The sequence below is a fragment of the Dipodomys merriami genome, unplaced genomic scaffold, assembly GCF_024711535.1.
Source record: "Dipodomys merriami isolate MVZ:Mamm:240054 unplaced genomic scaffold, mDipMer1.0.p SCAF_4, whole genome shotgun sequence".
NCBI classification, from domain to species: Eukaryota; Metazoa; Chordata; class Mammalia; order Rodentia; family Heteromyidae; genus Dipodomys; species Dipodomys merriami.
Window position 1 is genome coordinate 30,347,078 of NW_027205603.1, and position 18,640 is coordinate 30,365,717.

Here is an 18,640-nt window from a genome sequence, read left to right on the forward strand (position 1 = left end):
TTCACAAATATTTGACAAATGTAATTACAGCATCTGGCTGTATCAAAATTAAAAGTTATACTCAAGCTACAACTGCTTTACCAAGGACAACTGTTCAGTACCTCCATGTAAAGCCCCACCCAGAAGTTTGTTTTAGAGGGATTATAAGAAGCCTTGATTCCTTTTTTTGCGGGAGTGGGGGAGTGGGAGGAAGGGTGGCACGCAGTTTAGATTTGCAATTGATTATGTCTCTTTTTACTAACTTTTCCAGATATGTTGATAGTCACATGTGATACTTAATGATCCTATTATATTATCCCTATGATCATAATTTTTATGTAAAATTTCCTTCTCATATTTCCACTGATTCTCAGTCTTTCCTTAGAGAAACTTTATAAAAACTAAATGCAATCATCTCAAATGAGGAGAATCATCTCAATTCTTTGTGACTGAGTCAGAAAAGAAAAAGAGAAAAATAAAGTCAAATATGTAAGAGCATACATACTATCTTTATGCCAGGATTATCTTTCTTTTTTGTTTGTTTGCTTCGTTGTTTTTAAATGAAGCATGCATTTTGACTTCTCACAGAGAAAGGATTTAGTTTAATTTCCTCATAACCAACAGCATATACTTACGAGAAATAGGGACCTATTCTAGTAACTAAAAATAAACATCACACATTAAGCATCTTAGAATGGGCTTTATTTATATCCTGTTCTTGCCACTGCATATGAAGAGCTACAGCTGAAATGTACCGTGTTTGATCATCTAAAATCCAATACTACAAAATTTAAAACTTTTAAAATTGAGAGCTTATTGTAGTAGGGTAGTCATATTGTTAAAAAAATAGAAAGAAAAAAATAATAACAAGTATTGATAATAAAGTAGATGGGCTGGGAAGGTGGCTCAGTGGCAGAGTGCTTGCCTTGCATGCATGAGGCCCTGGGTTCGATTCCTGAACACCACATAAGCAAAAAGAAAAAAGCCGGAAATGGCGCTGTGGCTCAAGTGGTAGAGTACTAGCCTTGAGCTGAAGAGCTGAGGGACAGTGCCCAGGCCCAGATTCAGGCCCCATGACCGGACCCGAAAGAAAGAAAGAAAGAAAGAGAGAGAGAGAGAGAGAGAGAGAGAGAGAGAGAGAAAGAGAGAGAGAGAGAGAGAAAGAAGAGGAATTAGAATCTTTAAACATAGTTGATAGGGCTGGGTAGTTAATAGGTGGCTCAAATGGTAGATTGCTTGCCTCATGCATGAGGCCCTGGGTTCGATTCCTCAACACCACATATGCAGAAAAGCCGGAAGTGGCACTGTGGCTCAAATGGTAGAGTGCTGGCCTTGAGCTGAAGAGCTGAGGGACAGCACCCAGGCCCAGAGTTCAGGCCCCACGACTGGAAAACAAACAAACAAACAAACAAACATAGTTGGTAGGAAAGTAGTTGTGGCCACTATGCTAAAAATAAATAAATAAATAAACATGGTGTTATTCCCTTGAATCAACAATTCCAGTCCTAGGTAAATGCCCAAGAAGACTGAAAATGTATTCACACATAAGTCTATATACAAACATTCCCAGAAGCATTATTCATAATAGCTAAATCATAGAAACAGTTCAAATTCCATCAACTGATGAGCAGATAAATAAGATATTGTATAGTCATAACAGAGTATCACTCAGCTAAAAACAAAAAAAAAAAAAAAAAAAAGAATGAAGTACCTATAGTTCATAAAATGGGAAAACCATGGAAATAGTATATGGTAAGTGAAAAAAGCCAGACTTAAATTGCCACATACTGTACAATTCTACTTCTATGACATACACAAACTAATCCATACAGACATAAAGGTTAATGGTTTCCATGTGCTGAGAGAAGAAATGGAGAAATTACTGCTAATGAAAAGACAAAATACTTCTAGAACTTCTAGAACAAGCTTCTAAAGCTGATAAATTTCCAAAAATAACCAACATTATAAGATGATGAATTCTTGTGATGAATTTTATCGTAAATTTTAAGTGTGTAAACATTTTTAATTAAGTTATATCCTCTCAAAACAGTTTATCATGAACTCTTCCTAGGCCCAATCCATACTTCAATTATGTACTCTCTCTGTTTAATACAATTATGTAGCCCACAATTATTTAGCCTTGAGTCTAGTTTTTAATAGGACTGCAAAATACTAAGGATAGAGCCAAGCTCTAGTTAGAACATCTCTTACCCAAAACTCAAAATGCCACCAAATGAGGAACTTTTTGAGTATTACCAAGTTGGGTGTTTCCCCACATGACCTCATGTCATGGGACATAGTGAAATTGCAAGAAATATCATACACAACTATCTTTAGGCTACATGAATAATGTGAAACTTACGTAAAAAAAGAAGAAAACTTAGGCATAAATTTAACGTAATCATTACAATAAAAACTAAAAGTTATAAAAGAAATTGAAAGAATGCTAAAAATGGAAAGACTAGAAAAATTAAAACTATTAAAATATTCATTCTGCTCAAAATAATCTATATATTCAAAGTAATTCCAATCAAAATATCAATGGCATTCTTCAGAATGAGAAAAAATATTTCTAAAGAACTACTCGTCAAAGTAAATATACACAAATATTTTTCACAGTAATCTTCTAAAAAATATTCTTCAAATAAAAAAAAAGAAAAAGAAAAACCCTTATATGGAACCTCAGAAAAACTCTTGCTAACACAATCTTGAACAAAAGGAACAGAGCTGAAAGCATTATAAGACTTAACTTGAAAGTGTACTACACAAGGTATAAAATTAACCCTCAAAAAATCAATGGGAAGAGCACTGCTGAAATCAGGAAAGCAACTCCTTTTGTAATAACCCCCCCCAAAATAAAATACTAGGAGTTAACTAAAGAAGTGAAGGACCTCTACAATGAAAACTTTAAAAACCTAAAAAAGGAAATCAAAGCAGAACTTAGGAAGTGAAAAAAACTCCCATCCTCCTGGATTGGGAGGATTAACATCATGAAAATGGCAGTATTTCTAAAAGCTATCTAAAAATTCACGCAATACCTATCAATATCCCAAACATATTCTTCAATGAAATAGAAGAAGCAATCCAAAAATTCATATGGAACAATAAAAGACCCCAAATAGCAAAAACGATCCTTAGCAGAAAGGACAGTACTGGAAGAATATCAATACCAAATCTCTAACTCTACTACAAAGCCATAGTAATCAAAACAGCTTGGTACTGGCACAAGAACAGACCTCAGGAACAATGGAATAGAATTGAAAACCCAGAAATGAACCTACAGACCTACAGCCATATAATATTCGATAAGGGAGCTAAAAAAAAATAGAATGGAAGAAAGACAGCCTCTTCAGTAAATGGTGCTGGCAAAATTGGTTAACTACTTGTAGAAAACTAAAGCTAGATCCTTATATATTACCCTGCACCAGAATCAACTCCAAATGGATCAAAGACCTCAGAGTCAAAGCAGACACTCTCAAAACATTACAGGATGGAATAGGAGAATCCCTAGGTCTCCTTGGCACAGGCCGAAATTTTCTTAATAGAGACCCAGAAACACAACAAATCAAAGAAAAGTTGGACAAATGGGATTGCATGAAACTGCAGTTTCTGCATGACAAAGGACATAGCTAGCAAGATCAAGAGAAGCCCACAGATTGGGAGAAGATCTTCACTAGCCATACAATGGACAAGGGTCTTATAGCTAAAATATACTTAGAACTCAAAAAACTAAATCCCCCTACAACAAATCCTCAAATAAACAACTGCCCATTAAATAAGTGGGCTAAAGTTAGAAAGGCTAAAATCAAGAACTCTAATAACAACAGATGCTGGAGGGGATGTGCATTGCTGGTGGGAGTGTAAACTTGTTCAACCACTTTGGAAAGCAGTATGGAGGTTCCTCAAAAGACTCCACATAGAGCTCCCCTATGACCCAGAAATCCCACTTTTGGGCATTTACCCAAATGTTTACAAACAAGACCACACTAAAGCTACCAGCACAACTATGTTTATTGCAGCATTATTGCTATAGCTAAGATATGGAACCAACCCAGATGCCCCTCAGTAGATGAATGGATCAAGAAAATGTGGTATATATACACAATGGAATTCTATGCCTCCATCAGAAAGAATGGCATTGCCACATTTGTTAGGAAATGGAAAGGCTTGGAAAAAACTATATTAAGTGAAGTAAGCCAGGCCCAAAGAAACATAGGTCCCATGGTTTCCCTTATTTGCAATATCTAGTGTACGTCTGAGTCAAGCAGAAAAGGTCAGATAAGATGATGTTAGGGAAATGAACCCTAAGATATGTATTCAAATGTTTTTTTTTCTTTCATGCGATTGTTTCTAACACATTTATAAGATTATTTCTTTGTTGCTTTGTATGTCCCTCCCCCACAGTATAACCCCTGCTTTCACTGTATTTGATGTCGGTATAATTTGTGGAGGGGAAGGGGAAAAACATCGTTTAAATAGGGATACAAGTGGACCCACTGCACCAATGAGATGTACAAGTTGTTATGTCGAAAACGAACTTTACAACTTTGGTTGGGGGGGGGGGGATTGGGTGCCTTTCATTTAGTTTTGGGATACTTTTAGAAGGAAACTTTCTGTTTGCAATAATCTTTGAAGAAATTGAAAATAAAATTTCTGCTTAATTCATTTAAAAAAAAACAATGAAAAAGAAAACTGGATGTTAATATGAAGAAAGAAACTAGACCTGACTCTCTTGACTAATATCAACTAAAAGTACAGAAAAGGTCTGTAAGACTATTACAAAAGAAGAGGGAAAAAGGTAGAATTTATTCACAAAAGCAGGAGTTTCCTGAATAGAACTCTAGTAGCTCAGCAAATAGGAATAAGTACTCACAAATGGAATTGCATCAAGCTAAAAAACTTCTGCAGTCACTAGCTGAAAAGACTGCATACAGAATGGGAGAGCGTTGAGTGATATACATCTGACAAGCGACTGACAACCTAAACATACTGGGTGTTAAAAAAAAACTCTCAAAGATGCAATAACCCAACAAATAAATGGACAAATAAATTGTACACTTCAAAAAATACTAAAAATGGCAAATAAATACATAAAGAAATACTCAACATCCTTGGCCATAAAGAAAATGCAAATCAAAACAACACTGAAATTCCATCTCACCCAAGTTAAAATGACCATCATCAAGACTACAACTAACTGATGTGGGGAAAAAATAACCCTAATACACTCTTGGTGGGAATGTAAATTTATGCAGCCACTGCAAAAAGCAGTTCGGAGATTTATCAATTAAAAAAAACACCGAACAAAACTATGATCCAGTGATACCACTGTTGGCCATTTGTCCCAAAGATTACAAGTCAGGATAAAATAAAGCACAATCATGTTCTTTGCTGTACTATTCACCATAACCAAGTTATAAAAGCAGCCCAGATGCCCTTCAATGGACAAACAGATCAAGAAATGAGATAACACACACACACACACACACACACACACACACACACACACACACACACACACACACACACACACACACACACACACACACACACACACACAGAATGGAATTTTACTCATCCATTAGGAAGAATATTATATCATTTGTAGAAAAATGAATAGACCTGAAAAAAATTATGTTAGTGAAATAAGTTAAGACCTGGAGAGATAAAGGACATGTGTTTTCTCTCATGTGGAAATTAGATTTCATTTATAAATACAATGTATGTATATGTATGTAAACATATGCAGGCCCTATATATGTTTACATAGATGCATAGATACACAAATGTATTAGCTAAAGTATGGTACATGCCAGGGAGAATTCAAATAGTGTAACTCCTTTGAACAACTAACCTACATTCTAAGAAAATGAACTTGAGGAATGGAGGGGGGATAGTGAGGGGCTAAGATCAAGAGGAGAGGAGTAGACAAATGAAGAGAAGAAAGATAAAAGAATGCAATCATAAAATTCAGTGTATATACATGAAAACATAACTAAGAAGACTGAGAGTATGAAGTGGGAGACATGGGGACGAATTGATAAAAGGGACAACATAGATCACCTTCACACAACCACTCAAAAGATCCGAAAGCAAATTAAACTAGAGGTGTGACTCAACGACCAAGGCCTTTAGTTCAAACCCCAGTACAAGGGGAAAAAGGTCAAAAGAAAACAAGCCAGACAAGGAGATGTATGTCTGTGATCCCATTTCCTTGGAAGAATAGGCAAATGATCACAAGTTTGAGGCCAACCTGCCAGTTAATAAATAATTGAGTCCAGGCAAACTTACCTACCTCAAAAACAAAATAAAGACAAAAAGCTAGGGGCATAGCACAAGTGGCAGAATGCTCGCTTAGCAAGAACAAGGACCTGGATATAATCTCCAGAAATGGGAAGAGGGAGAAAGAAGAAGAGAAAGGGAGAGGGAGAAAGAGGAGAGAAAGGGAGAGAGAGGGAGAAAAAGGAGAGAAAGGGAGAGAGAGGGAGAAAGAGGAGAGAAAGGGAGAGAGAGGGAGAAAGAGGAGAAAGGATTAATTGAAAAGCCACCTCCACACCAATGTTTACTATAGCACTTAGGATAATAAGGCATAATATGGAATCCACTAAAGTGTCCACTGAGGGATGAACAGGAAGACTGGTATTATTTACACACTACGGAATACTATTCAGCCACAAAAAGAATGCAATTCTCTGAAGCAATATGAAAGAAACTGGAAGGCATTGAACTAAGTGATATCTCAGTATAGGAAGACAAATACAGCATGTTCTCACTTACATGTGGAAGTTAAAGTTTATAAAAAAAAAAAAAAAAGAAAGAAATCGGGCTGGGAAGTTGGCTCAGTGGTAGAGTGTTTGCTTTGCATGCATGAATGAGGCCCTGGGTTCGATTCCTCAGCACCACATAAGAAAAAAAGCTGGAAGTGGCGCTGTGTCTCAAGTGGTAGGGTGCTAGCCTTAAGCTGAAGATCTGAAGGACAGAGTACAGGCCCAGAGTTCAGGCCCCATGCCCGGAAAAAAAATGAAAGAAAGGAAGAACGAAGGAAGGAAGGAAGGAAGGAAGGAAGGGAGGAAGGGAGGGAGGGAGGGAGGGAGGGAGGGAGGGAGGGAGAGAAAGAAAAGAAAGAAAGAAAGAAAGAAAGAAAGAAAGAAAGAAAGAAAGAAAGAAAGAAAGAAAGAAAGGAAGGAAGGAAGGAAGGAAGGAAGGAAGGAAGGAAGAAAGCAATCAAATAGTGGTTATTAGATCTTGGGAAGGGTGTAGGGAAGGAAGGGATGGAAAGAGCATGGTAATGGGTACAAGGATGCTGAAAAGGAGGAATAATTTCCAATGTTCTAAAGTACAATAGGGTAACTATGGCTGACTGCAAGTGAGTTTTTCAAATTAGCCAGTAGAGATGACTTTGAATGTTCTCAACACAAAGAAATGATACATATGTCAATTATCCTGACTTGATCATTATATCACACTGTATATGCATTTGTATATATGCATTAAAATGCCCCACTGTACCTTCTGAATATGTAAAATTACTGTATCAATTTAAAATATAAATAAAAAATGGACATGCTGGCACATGCCTTTAATTCCAACACTCAAGAAGGTAAGGTAAGAAGATTGTGAGTTTGAGGTTCAGCCTCCATTACATAGTCAATCTTTTCTCAAAAAGGCAAAACAAATTTTAGATAGAAAAGTTTAAAACCATTTGAATTCCAAGCTTCAAACTCAAGGTTCCGATATGAATAATCTTTCGATATTAAACAAAGAAAAAAGAGGAAGAAATCCTGGAATATCCTTCAACGCTTTGCTAACACATTCCTCTCTCTTTGATGCTTCGGTTGTGTCCTTAATGTAGCCACCCATCCCTATGATGTTACACTGCATATCTAACATGGTGCATGTGGAACTGTACAGTACTTGTGCCTTCTTAAACCCCTAAGGTCAGCCTATCTCTGACTTCAAAATAAAGCAGAAAGGATATGGGGTTAAATAACTTCTTTTAAAACTTAGTATTTCTATCCACTCATAAATGTGGCTTGAATACTAACAATCCCTCTAGGTTTTAACTCACTTCTCTCTTTATTTCTTTTGTTTTTTGAAAGACAGATCATTATGTGGCCCAGAACTGGCCCTGAAATTCTCCCATGTGCTAGACTCACAGATACCGGGCTTAACTCAGTCTTTACCTCGTCCTAGAGAAATAGAAATACTAATGCAATTTCAGCATGAATAACACAAACCAACTCCTCAACTCCAACAACTTTCAGGTCTCAACTTGCTTCTGGGAGGGAAGCTGTCTGGCCAGTCTCAGGGAAAATCACACAACAAATTCTCACAGCGGTGCTGTGACAGTTCTCTCCATCTCACTGGGACATATGCATATTTCTTATTAGATATTTAACAGCTTGAAGGCAGAGACCTGTTTTACAGGTTGTACACTTCATCCAAAGATAGGGTGCCTTACCAGGTGCGTAACTATTAATAGCACAAATGAAAGGTTTGATACACATCCTTCTATTTAATCCTTTCAGCAGCCCCGACAGGTACTGTTGTTGCTACTGTAACAACCTCAGTAGTTATATAAAAGCCAATTTTAAAAAGATGCTTTTGTGGGGCCCAGAAAATTAACTTTGGATCTGTGCCCTTTGATCCGAACTATTATTCTCCACTGCAGTCCCTTTGCAATCATGACTTCTTTCCAGGAGAAAAGATTCAGGTACCCATCTTGTGTGGAATGCACACTGCCCCTCAAACAAGCCATGCCTTCTTATATTTATCTTAAAACAGACAAAACCTCAGAAAACCACTTTGTTCCTGTTCTGTCTCCGTAATAAAGTAATAACTTCTCCAGGGCTGTTCCAGACAAAGACTAAGCTAATGGTCAGCCAGGCCATCCCTTCAACTTGGGACTGTTTAAAGTACGCCTATCTTTCTCATCCCTTACCCTCAATTCTATGTAACCTGAAGCCAATGTCTGTACCTACCCCCGGCCCCCCAGAAGACTGCCGAAGATGTTAAGTTGGTATGTGATTGATCTTTGCCTGCCCTTCACCATGTCTGTTTATTTGGCATATGGGGCGAGTGCTCCCACCTATAAACCCAATTTCGATTACAGATGATGCGCGAGGGATGAAGCCGAGAAAGCTTCGGTCGCCTGCCGGGCCCCACAGGTAGCAAGCAGCCCGGGGGTGGGGGTGGGGGATGGAGGGTCCACGCCCGTCCGTCCGCGGGCGGTGCCGCCGGCCCTGCCCACAGGCTGGGCGCTGCGTCGAGCGGGCTCCGGGTCGTCACCGGGCCAGCCAAGGCCTCGGGGAGCCCGCGGCTGAGTTCCAACGAAGCGTGCCGAGAACCGGCCAGCCCCTGTGAACTAGGCGCGACCTCCTTCCGTCCCAGCCGAACTCCGAAGCCGGACCCCCGCGGGGAGCGCAGCCCACCAGCCCGCCCGCGTGGGGGACTCCGGAGGCCGGAGGGAGACCGGCCGGGTCAGACCGACACGACGCCCACCCAGCGACGGGAAATCACGGCGGGATCGACGTACCTCGGACAGAAAGGAGCGGAGATGCTCGGCTCCACCCCGGTGGCGGGAGATGCGGAATGACTTGTGGGGCGCCCCGTGAGGAAGAAGCCCGGGCTGCCTAGAGTGTGACACCGCGCGTCGCCCCGCCCCTTCCTGTAGTCACCCGGAACCACTTCCTGTGGCGGCTTCCCCGGCCGGCTCCTGGCTCGAGCGGCCCCGGGCCCATTCCTGAGCTTCTCCGTGCCAGGCCCACCGCGGACGGCTCTTGTCTGTCTCCAGTGCCGAGCAGAGGCTTGGCTTGGGCCGCTGTGGTTGAAATGTGCTGTGAGAATTGGAGCCGCGTGGCCGAGATGCTTCTGTTCATTGAAGGCCGGGAAGAGGACTGTCGGGTCCTCTGCCTGTGCTCCAGGGCGTTCGTGAAGTGAGTAGGCCGCGTTTCCCCTCCTCGCGCGTTCGAGGCCGGCCGGAACGCCGGTGTGCTCGACGTCGTGGAGGTGTAGCCCGAGTGCCTGGGGGCTGCGGAGCGGGGTAATGCCTCTAACGCCCGACCCCTCGGGGGTCCCGGAATGGCCGCCCCCCTCTGCTGCTATTGCTATTAGGGAGAGACTACGATTTTGAAGGGGTTTTGTGATGCGAAAACGTGGCAATTCATAGATATCATTTAGTGTTTACAATGAGGGCATTGAAAAATGGAGGGAGGGTGGATGAAAGGTATGATGTCTTATAGATGTGACATCATAAGGTCAAAGTTTTGAACTTTGTAAAACATCCGTTCAAGACTTTTTCCGGACCTTACATCCCTTTTCAAACCAAATCTACTCAAGCCCAAATACACACTATTACGACTTAAAATTATTTGAGATAAAAGGCCTAATGATTTTTTTATTTCCATTTTTTAGATCTGTATTTTAAGAAAACTTTTTTGGTAAAAAATTATCTGGCATAGATAATAAATAATGGGGGTGGGGGAGAGTTGGAATTTAGATTTTTTTTTTAAATCGGGTAAATCAGCCACTTAACTCATTCCTTACCCTCTAAATCGTGTGATTTAATCTCACATGCTTCACATTCATATCTTTGTGGAAGTGAATTGTATGTAATAAACTTTAAGTGTAGCTTAATGTGGTACAATTTTAAATTTGAAGGACTCTTTTCATTACATGTTTTTGTGGAGTAATCTGAAAATCCAAAAAGAAATAAAATACTGTAAAGTTTAATGTAAAAAGAAATTGTCTCAGCCAAGGGCAGTGACATAGGCCTACATTCACAGCCATTGGGGATGCCAAGCAAAAAGATCCTGAGTTCTAGCCTATCTTCCCTCCAAAGCTAAGAGAAAACATCTCCAAGCAAAATGCAAAGGGATGGGCTGGAAGCTAAAGTGATGTGAGATCCTGGTTCAATCCCCAGTATGCATTAAATCTTCAGTCTTAAATAAGTATTCATTTAATCTGTGGGTGCTTTTCATGCTCCTGTGTCTCAGGTATGCTTGTAAGGCCCTGGGATAATGCAGAGATTCTGTCCCTAAATGTGTTGTGTTTATTATCTAGCTCTAGAAATAGATCGCTCATTAAAATATCTGGTTAGGGAATTACAGTGGTTAATCACAGTTGTCATAGTTATGAAGGAGAATAACGTGATGCTTCGAGTAACCTGAGCTTTCTCCAAGCATCACAGATGTCTTCAGAAAGTAGCCTTTGGAACGGGGCCAAAGGAAATAAACTGAGGTACATTTGAGTAGATGCAAGCATTCCACAGGCTAGATACTGTAAAATAGCTTTAAAGAGCAAAGGAGGCCTGTGAAATGAAACAGTGCCTAGGAAGAAAAAAATCAGAGACAAGATTGGTAAGTAATCATAACATGTAAAACTTGCAAGATATTGTAAGAAGACTACATGCATCCCAGATTATTTTGAGGTTCAATGTTAATGATGATATGAAAGTCATATATATTGGATAGATATACAGCACCTAGCTGTTGTAAGATTGGATTGTGATAGATGGGCAGTAGAAGCAGAAAAGGTGGAAAAAGAGATTTAGGGGTTGTGAATTGACTTGCAGTTGGGGGAGTAAAGGAAAGGCAAAGCATAGTTATGAAGGAGATTAGGTGAAAAGTAACTCCTTGGTTAAGTTTTATTTTTAGAACAGTGGTGAGGATCATAGGATTAATTTTTTTTTACATTTTGATTTTGAGAGTCAATGAATTATATTAAGAATAGATGGTACAAGTAGTTGGTTGTATTGCTTTGGAGCTTTAGAGAAATTTAAGCTGATCTTTGAAACTTGAGTCATTCACATGTCGATAGTAATTGAAACCATTAATTAGAAAGGCAAGTGTCCATCTTTGAGGAATTATGTAGGAAGACTGAGTTTGAGGCTAGCCTAGGCGACAGAGCAAGAACTTTTAAAAATAATAAAAACAAAAAATAACCCAACATTAAGTGTTCTACATTTTTACTGACAAGTGATAGCATCACCAAATTTTAAAGGCTCTTTTGATCCCACTTTGAATTTAGGTCTCATTTTCAGCTTTCCTGGTCCAGTTTTTGCAATAATCCTCATAAGAATTGCTGCTGAAGCCAGGCACTGGTGGCTCATGCCTGTAATCTTAGCTACTTAGGAGGCTGAGGTCTGAAGATCGCAGTTCAAAGCCAGCCCAGGCAGGAAAGTCTGTGAGATTCTTTAACTCCAGTTAGCCACCAGAAAACCAGAAGTAGAGCTGTGGCTTGAAGTGTTAGAACTATAGTCTTGATGGCCTGAGTTCAAGCCCCACAGCCAACCAAAAAGAATTTGAAGAGGAAAAAGGGGGAGAATACAGTCAGGAATTCATTATATAACCTACAGAGAAAAGTGAGGGAATGAAAGGGATTTGAGGGATGGGTGAGAATATTGAAAGGGATGACATTGATCAAGATGCGTTATAGTCAGAAACTGCTTTGTTTAATGGCATCTCCTTTGTACACTACTTCAAGATAATAATAATTGGCCTGGCGCCAGTGGCTCACGCCTGTAATCCTACTTACTCAGGAGGCTGAGATCTGAGGATTGCAGTTCAAAGCCAGCCCGGGCAGTAAAGACCATGAGACTCTTATCTCCAATAAACCACTCAGAAAACCGGAAGTGGTACTATGGCTCAAGGGGTAGAGTGCTAGCCTTAAGCTGAAGAGCTGAGGAACAGTGCCCAGGCCCAGAGTTCAAGCCCTACGACCAACAAAAAAAAAAAAAAAAAAAAAAAAGATAATAGGGATAGTTCAGTCTGCAAATAAAACTAGTCTTACATGTAAGCTAAATCTTTACGTTATGTTACACTCAACTCAATAGGAAAATTTTACATATCATAAAGCAAAATGTTTATATGTCATAAAGAAGATCAGATTCTTTCCTCAGTAGTACCTATAATTGTAAATGCTACTCTGTATCAGAAAATGTTACTGTTTTACATATACTATCAGTTTTTGACTCCATGGGAAATACATTACATCTGTGTTATATGGGAGGAAAATGTATTGGCAAATTATTTTTCTATTCCTTAACTTTTTTATTTGTTAAATGTGTTGCCTTCAACTTCTTTCTCAGTTTTCACTTACTTCAATATGGCTCTTTAATTTTCTTCACAGGGATCGAAAATTGTGCAAATTGGGATTAAAAGGCTACTATGTCAAAGGCAATGACAATAATACAGGTAATATAACACTATATAGGTAGAAAGCACTGTTAATTTATGTATAGCTTATCACAATGTTATATTAACTAGCATAAAATATGATAAGTAGCAAGTAATCTTGTAATCATAGACACTCCTTTGTATTCTATATGAACATAAATATGTATAAACATGTTTCTAAAATCTCATCCAATCTCATGTTTTATTTCTACATAGCTACTATATGGACTTGATGTAGAGTCTCTTGTCCTGTGTAGCATCCATCCTGAGTTGTCAAATCAGTAAAAAATAATAATATAAAATAAAAAAAATCCCATCAGTTCTCAAGATGGAGCATATCACTAATGCTTCAGTCACACATTGGATGAAACATTCGGTTGGATTTGTGCACTGCCACAAGTAAGGTTTCTGTAAACACTGGGCTTCTGAGCAAAGGAAAATAGGTGTATGCCAAACTTAACTCCTGCTCTTCTGAGCTACATGTAGTTCATTGAATGATGAGTGGAATCACCTTTGTTTATAGATAGTGCAGGTTCCCCTCTTTGCCAGTCTTTCACTTTGCTGTGTAAGATTCCCTTCCTGTTGTGTGAGATCATGAACCTAAAGGGCATCTCAGCTTAGAGTGTACAAAGTGTGTGAAGTGATTTTTATTACCTCACAGTTTAGATAGTTAATAGAGCACTTAAATGGTGTTTTTCTAGATAGTTGTATGATATATTTAGTTTAAGACAAGATAAATTTTATTTATAACGATTGCTTTTCTATAAGGTCTAGAATTAAGGAGCTTCAACAGATTACAGTTTTGTAGATTTCAAACTTTTAATAGCAGGACCTTTCATTAATCAACTCTTCCACAGAATGTAGGGACCTAAATTCCTGTTGTGTTGAAGGATCTGTGAAGGGCTTGAGGGGGTACCTCTCATCTCTCTGGTTAACAGGTTCTAACATAATTCCACCAGTCATGATTTACAATCCCCTGATCTTGTCGGTGGTGTTCTGTATAGGCCTGGAACATATAAATACTCCCCTGTTAAATTGCCTCCCTAAGTAAGAGATCCTCTCTGAGTAAGACATTGACATTTGTAGACAATGACAGACAAAATGTTGTTGGCTGGTTTTTAATGTTTGTTCATATCACATTTCCTAAAAAAAAAACTTTCACATGTCTTTGTCAGGTCATGTAATCATTCTAGATCTCAGGTTGTTTGTTATAATGGGGATGAGAAAACTTGTCACTAAAATATTCACTATAATGAAACTAATGAGTGTTGGATGTAGGAGACCAAACTACAGAAGAGGAGGAAGATGATCATTCCCATGACACTATGAAATCATGCAACAATGAAGACATAGGTCCAGATGAAAGTGAACTTGATTCTGAGGCCGAACTCATGAGAAGTATGGGATTGCCACTTCAGTTTGGTGGAGTATCTGCACATAAGAATTTTGAGGTAAATATTAATGTACTTATTTCTATTTCTTGGTTTCCTTCCTAAAGTATTATAAGGAATGATTTATCCAAAAAGTAAATACATTCACTTTGCTATTTTCAAGTGTACAGATTTATAAGTTAACTAAGATTAAAAGCTGAGATATATCTCATTTTGACTTTTCCTCCTTAGAGGAAGGATCATATTTTTATGTAATAAAAAGCCCAGGTCGGAGGTTGGGTTTAGTTTAATACCAAACTAGACTTAGATTCTACTTTCTTTTCTAGCTTATGAAGTAAATTTTACATTCACTTCTCATTTGTCTGATGTAGGTGTCTATGAATAGTAGAAATAAGGTTAAAGTAAAAAAGAAAAAGCGAAAACATCAAAAGAGGTACTTGGATCAAATTATGCAAGAATCTTGGAGAGAAAACTGTGAAAGTGATCTTTTAGTCTCAGATGATCCATCTTCAGTTGAACAGTTTGAGGACACCATAGCATGTGAATCTCAAAGCGAAAAAGACATTGCACCTGAAAATCTTGTTGAAAAGACATCTCCAAAGCTAGAGGTTACAGAAAAATGGGAAAAGTATTGGAATGAATATGGAGGAGGACTGTTATGGCAAGGCTGGCAAGAAAAACATCCAGATCAGACACTCACTTCTGAACCTTGGAACTTTCCTGACACAAAGGAGGAATGGGAGCAACATTACAGTCAGCTTTATTGGTATTATTTGGAACAATTTCAATATTGGGAAGCTCAGGGCTGGACTTTTGATGCCTCACCAAGCTATGATACAGATACTTGTGTGTCTCAAACAGAAGTAGGAAAGAATGATGAAAATCACATGAAAATGGACTTGATAACTTCATCTTCACCTAACATGATTGATAAAGAAAGCTCAAGTGATAAAGATCACAATGAAATACTTGATGGCATAAGTAATATAACTTTGAGTTCAGAAGCTATAGACCAGAGGCAGTTAGGAACCTCTGTAAGGTGTGGGGGACAGCTGAATGAAGTTAGCAGCAGGAGAGAATGCCCTGCTTCTGGCCAGAGTGAACCATGTAATGGAGCAAGCAAGGAAAGCAGCTCATCTGGGAATAGCAGCCCAGACCAACCAGTTCCAGGTAAGATTAGCAAGGTTTATTCTGCCAAGTTATAGTTCGCACAGTGAATTTACTTAGCACAATAATTTCTACTTATCCTTTCGGGTAGAGTTAAATACCAACTATGCTTCATAGTATAGTAATGAAAGTTTTGGATCTTGTTTTTATATTTATATTTTGTATTAGTATAAATACCTACATACGGTCCTCAAAATGTTATTCCTTACTCTGTGTCTAGGTGGCCAGTGAGGAAAAATTCTTAAGAAATCTAATTTAAAATGAACTTAGACCTTGCAGTTTTCCAGATCAAATGAGTTAGAGAGTGGTTAAGAGCAAGCATTTGACATTAGGCAAATGTGAGTCATATTTGGAATTCATTTAGGATCAGTGAAGTCTTACTTTCTAGAGAATATCAATAGGATATCATTCAAGCTTGTAACAAAAGATTGATTTCAGAATTCTTATCAATAAAATAATACTGAATTTGAGACTTTTGAATAAGATTTAAAAATAAAATCCTTATTGTACAAACTGCTACCATTGTCTGTGAAAACTAAAACTAAAGAAAGCTAATGAAAGACATTCAGAGTAGGGTGAAGATACTCTTTTTTAAAAAAAAAAAATTTAAAAAGCTAATGAGTACATATCTTATCAAGCATTTTTGCCTCCTCCTTTGTTTCCCCTTCTCATCTCCCCTCCCCTCCTGCTGCCCCCCCCCCCAAGATACTGTTAACAAAAAGAAGTCTCTAAACATCACATCAGAAAATTGGAGAGGAGGAAATAGTTTTTAGTTGTATTATTCTTACTGTTTGGTGCTAGAGAAATCTGGTAAAGACTGATTTTGTTCTCAGCCTTATTCCAGTGTGAACCAAATCTTTTTTTAAGTGGTTATACAAAGGAGTTTTAATTTAGCATGTCAGTTTGTGAATATAGCACATCTTGATCAAAGTCACCGTTTATCATTCTCCTCCATTTCTCCAAACTCCAACTCAATTTTTCTAGTTCCATTTTTTACATATATAAAATTAAATATTGTGACTTATTCTTTCACTCTTCCACTCTTCATTAATCTACCACCCTCCCTTTGACATCACTTCACCTCAAGTTCTATCTTCCTGGAATTTATTTTGTTAGGACTACAGGTTAATTATTCAAAGGAGTTACACCACTAGAATTCTTCCCCGCATATACCATACTTAATACATTTGTGGATATGCATGTCACCTGTATATGTTTAGATATATACAAATTTGGGCTGGGAAGGTGGTTCAGTGATAGAGTGCTTGCCTTGCAGGCATGAGGCCCTGGGTTCGATTCCTCAGCACCACATAAGCAGAAAAAGCCAGAAATGGTGCCATAGTTCAAGTGGTAGAGCAGTAGCCTTGAGCTGAAGAGCTGAGGGACAGCGCCCAGACCCAGAGTTCAGGCCTCACAACCAAAAAATAAAAATTAGATCTAACTACTACATATGAGAGAAAACATAATTTTTTCCAGGTTCATCCATTTCTCTCCAAATGATGTAATAACATTCTTCCTAATGGATGAGGAAAACTACATATAAATACATATACATATATATACACACATACATGTATATATGTATATGTACACTCAGATAGATAGCATGTACATAGAGAGAGACACTTTTCTCTTTTTTTTTTTCTGCCAGTCCTGTGGCTTGAACTCTGTACCTGGGCACTGTTCATGAGCTTCTTTTGTTCAAGGCTAGCATTCTACCACTTCAGCCACAATACCAGTTCCAGCTTTTTCTGTGTATGTGATACTGAGAAATGGAACCCAGTACATGCAAGCAAAGCACTCTACCACTAAGCCACATTCCCAGCCCTACATAGACATTTTTCTTTTTGCCCACTAAAGGGCATTTCCATTTGCCCATTAAAGGACATCTGGGCTGTTTTCTTAACGTGGCTATGGTGAGAAAATAGTGCAGCAATGAGTATGGTTGTGCAAGTAGTTATCCTGACTTGTAATCTTTTGGATAAATACCCAAGAATGGTATCACTTGATCACAAGGTAGTTCTGTGTTCAGTTTTTTGAAGATTCTTTAAACTGTGAAGAAATGTTTTGACCTTTCACTTAACATATGGATTTACCCTGCTCATCTTAGGTTGCTGATCTTTCTAGCTGAAAGTTTTCGAGCTCTGTCATCTTCTCTTTTTGCTGAACTGTTAAAAAGAACCTTGCATTATGTAGCATTTTCATTGTTTTCTGTCAGTGTTTTCATCCATCTAGTGATTTTATTTTAGTCTTCTGATACTCTTCTTTGCACTCCCTATATATTCCTTATTTAATTTTGGCACTAAAGTTACAATGGACATACTGGAAGAGAATCAGAAATTAACATGAAGTAGTAACACAGGGGCCAGTATATTGGCCATTATGTTCATTGTCATGCTCAAAACTAAAGGTAGCAAATGCCCTGGCTGTTTCCATAAGAACTGTATTAAAGACATACTGGCTTTGTAATGGAGAGAAGTTATTTGTAATCATATGTCTTTATTATAATCATATGTCTTTAGAATTACATAGATTAAAGTTCCTTAAGAATATGATTACATGGGATTGGAGGCTTATGGCTCAGTTGGTAGAGTGTTAGCCAATGAATGAAAGCATCAAGTACCAAGTGTAAGTTCCACTCTTGGACTTGAAAGAAAAGAAAGTGATTACAAGAATGGAGAGAGGAAGTGTGAGCAAGTGCAGTCATTATACTCAATTTATGTAACCTAGAGTAGAAATGGAAGGGGGGAAATGGGAGAGAATGATGGAAGGGGTGACTCTGACCAAGAAGCATTGTACTCATGGAATTGTAACCTCCTCATACAACTACTTAATAAATAAGAATATGATTACCTACAGCTATCACACACATAAGTTGGTAGGTTAATTTTTATAGCTCTATACAGCTAATAAGTACTTTCTGTTTGC

General features: G+C 38.4%; 2 protein-coding genes across 8 annotated transcripts in view; one reads left to right on the forward strand and one right to left on the reverse strand.

The window, feature by feature from the left end:
• The window catches only part of Tmem68 (transmembrane protein 68), a 42,320-nt gene extending 32,636 nt beyond the window's left edge, over positions 1-9,684 (reverse strand). For 4 of the 7 annotated variants that reach the window (XM_069990748.1, XM_069990743.1, XM_069990744.1 and 1 more), the window contains exon 1: positions 9,515-9,684. The gene's annotated coding sequence lies outside the window, so the exon portion shown is untranslated. Of the gene's footprint in view, positions 1-1,219; positions 1,365-9,514 lie in introns of all 7 variants that reach the window. The other 3 variants (XM_069990742.1, XM_069990747.1, XM_069990741.1) reach the window with 3 other exon arrangements.
• Positions 9,685-9,720: 36 nt separating this feature from the next.
• The window catches only part of Tgs1 (trimethylguanosine synthase 1), a 34,432-nt gene continuing 25,512 nt past the window's right edge, over positions 9,721-18,640 (forward strand). Inside the window, exons 1-4 of the mRNA XM_069990740.1 lie at positions 9,721-9,914; positions 13,108-13,172; positions 14,433-14,605; positions 14,917-15,715. Coding sequence (XP_069846841.1) covers positions 9,811-9,914; positions 13,108-13,172; positions 14,433-14,605; positions 14,917-15,715 — 1,141 coding nt within the window. The 5' untranslated portion in view covers positions 9,721-9,810. The remainder of the gene's footprint in view (positions 9,915-13,107; positions 13,173-14,432; positions 14,606-14,916; positions 15,716-18,640) is intronic.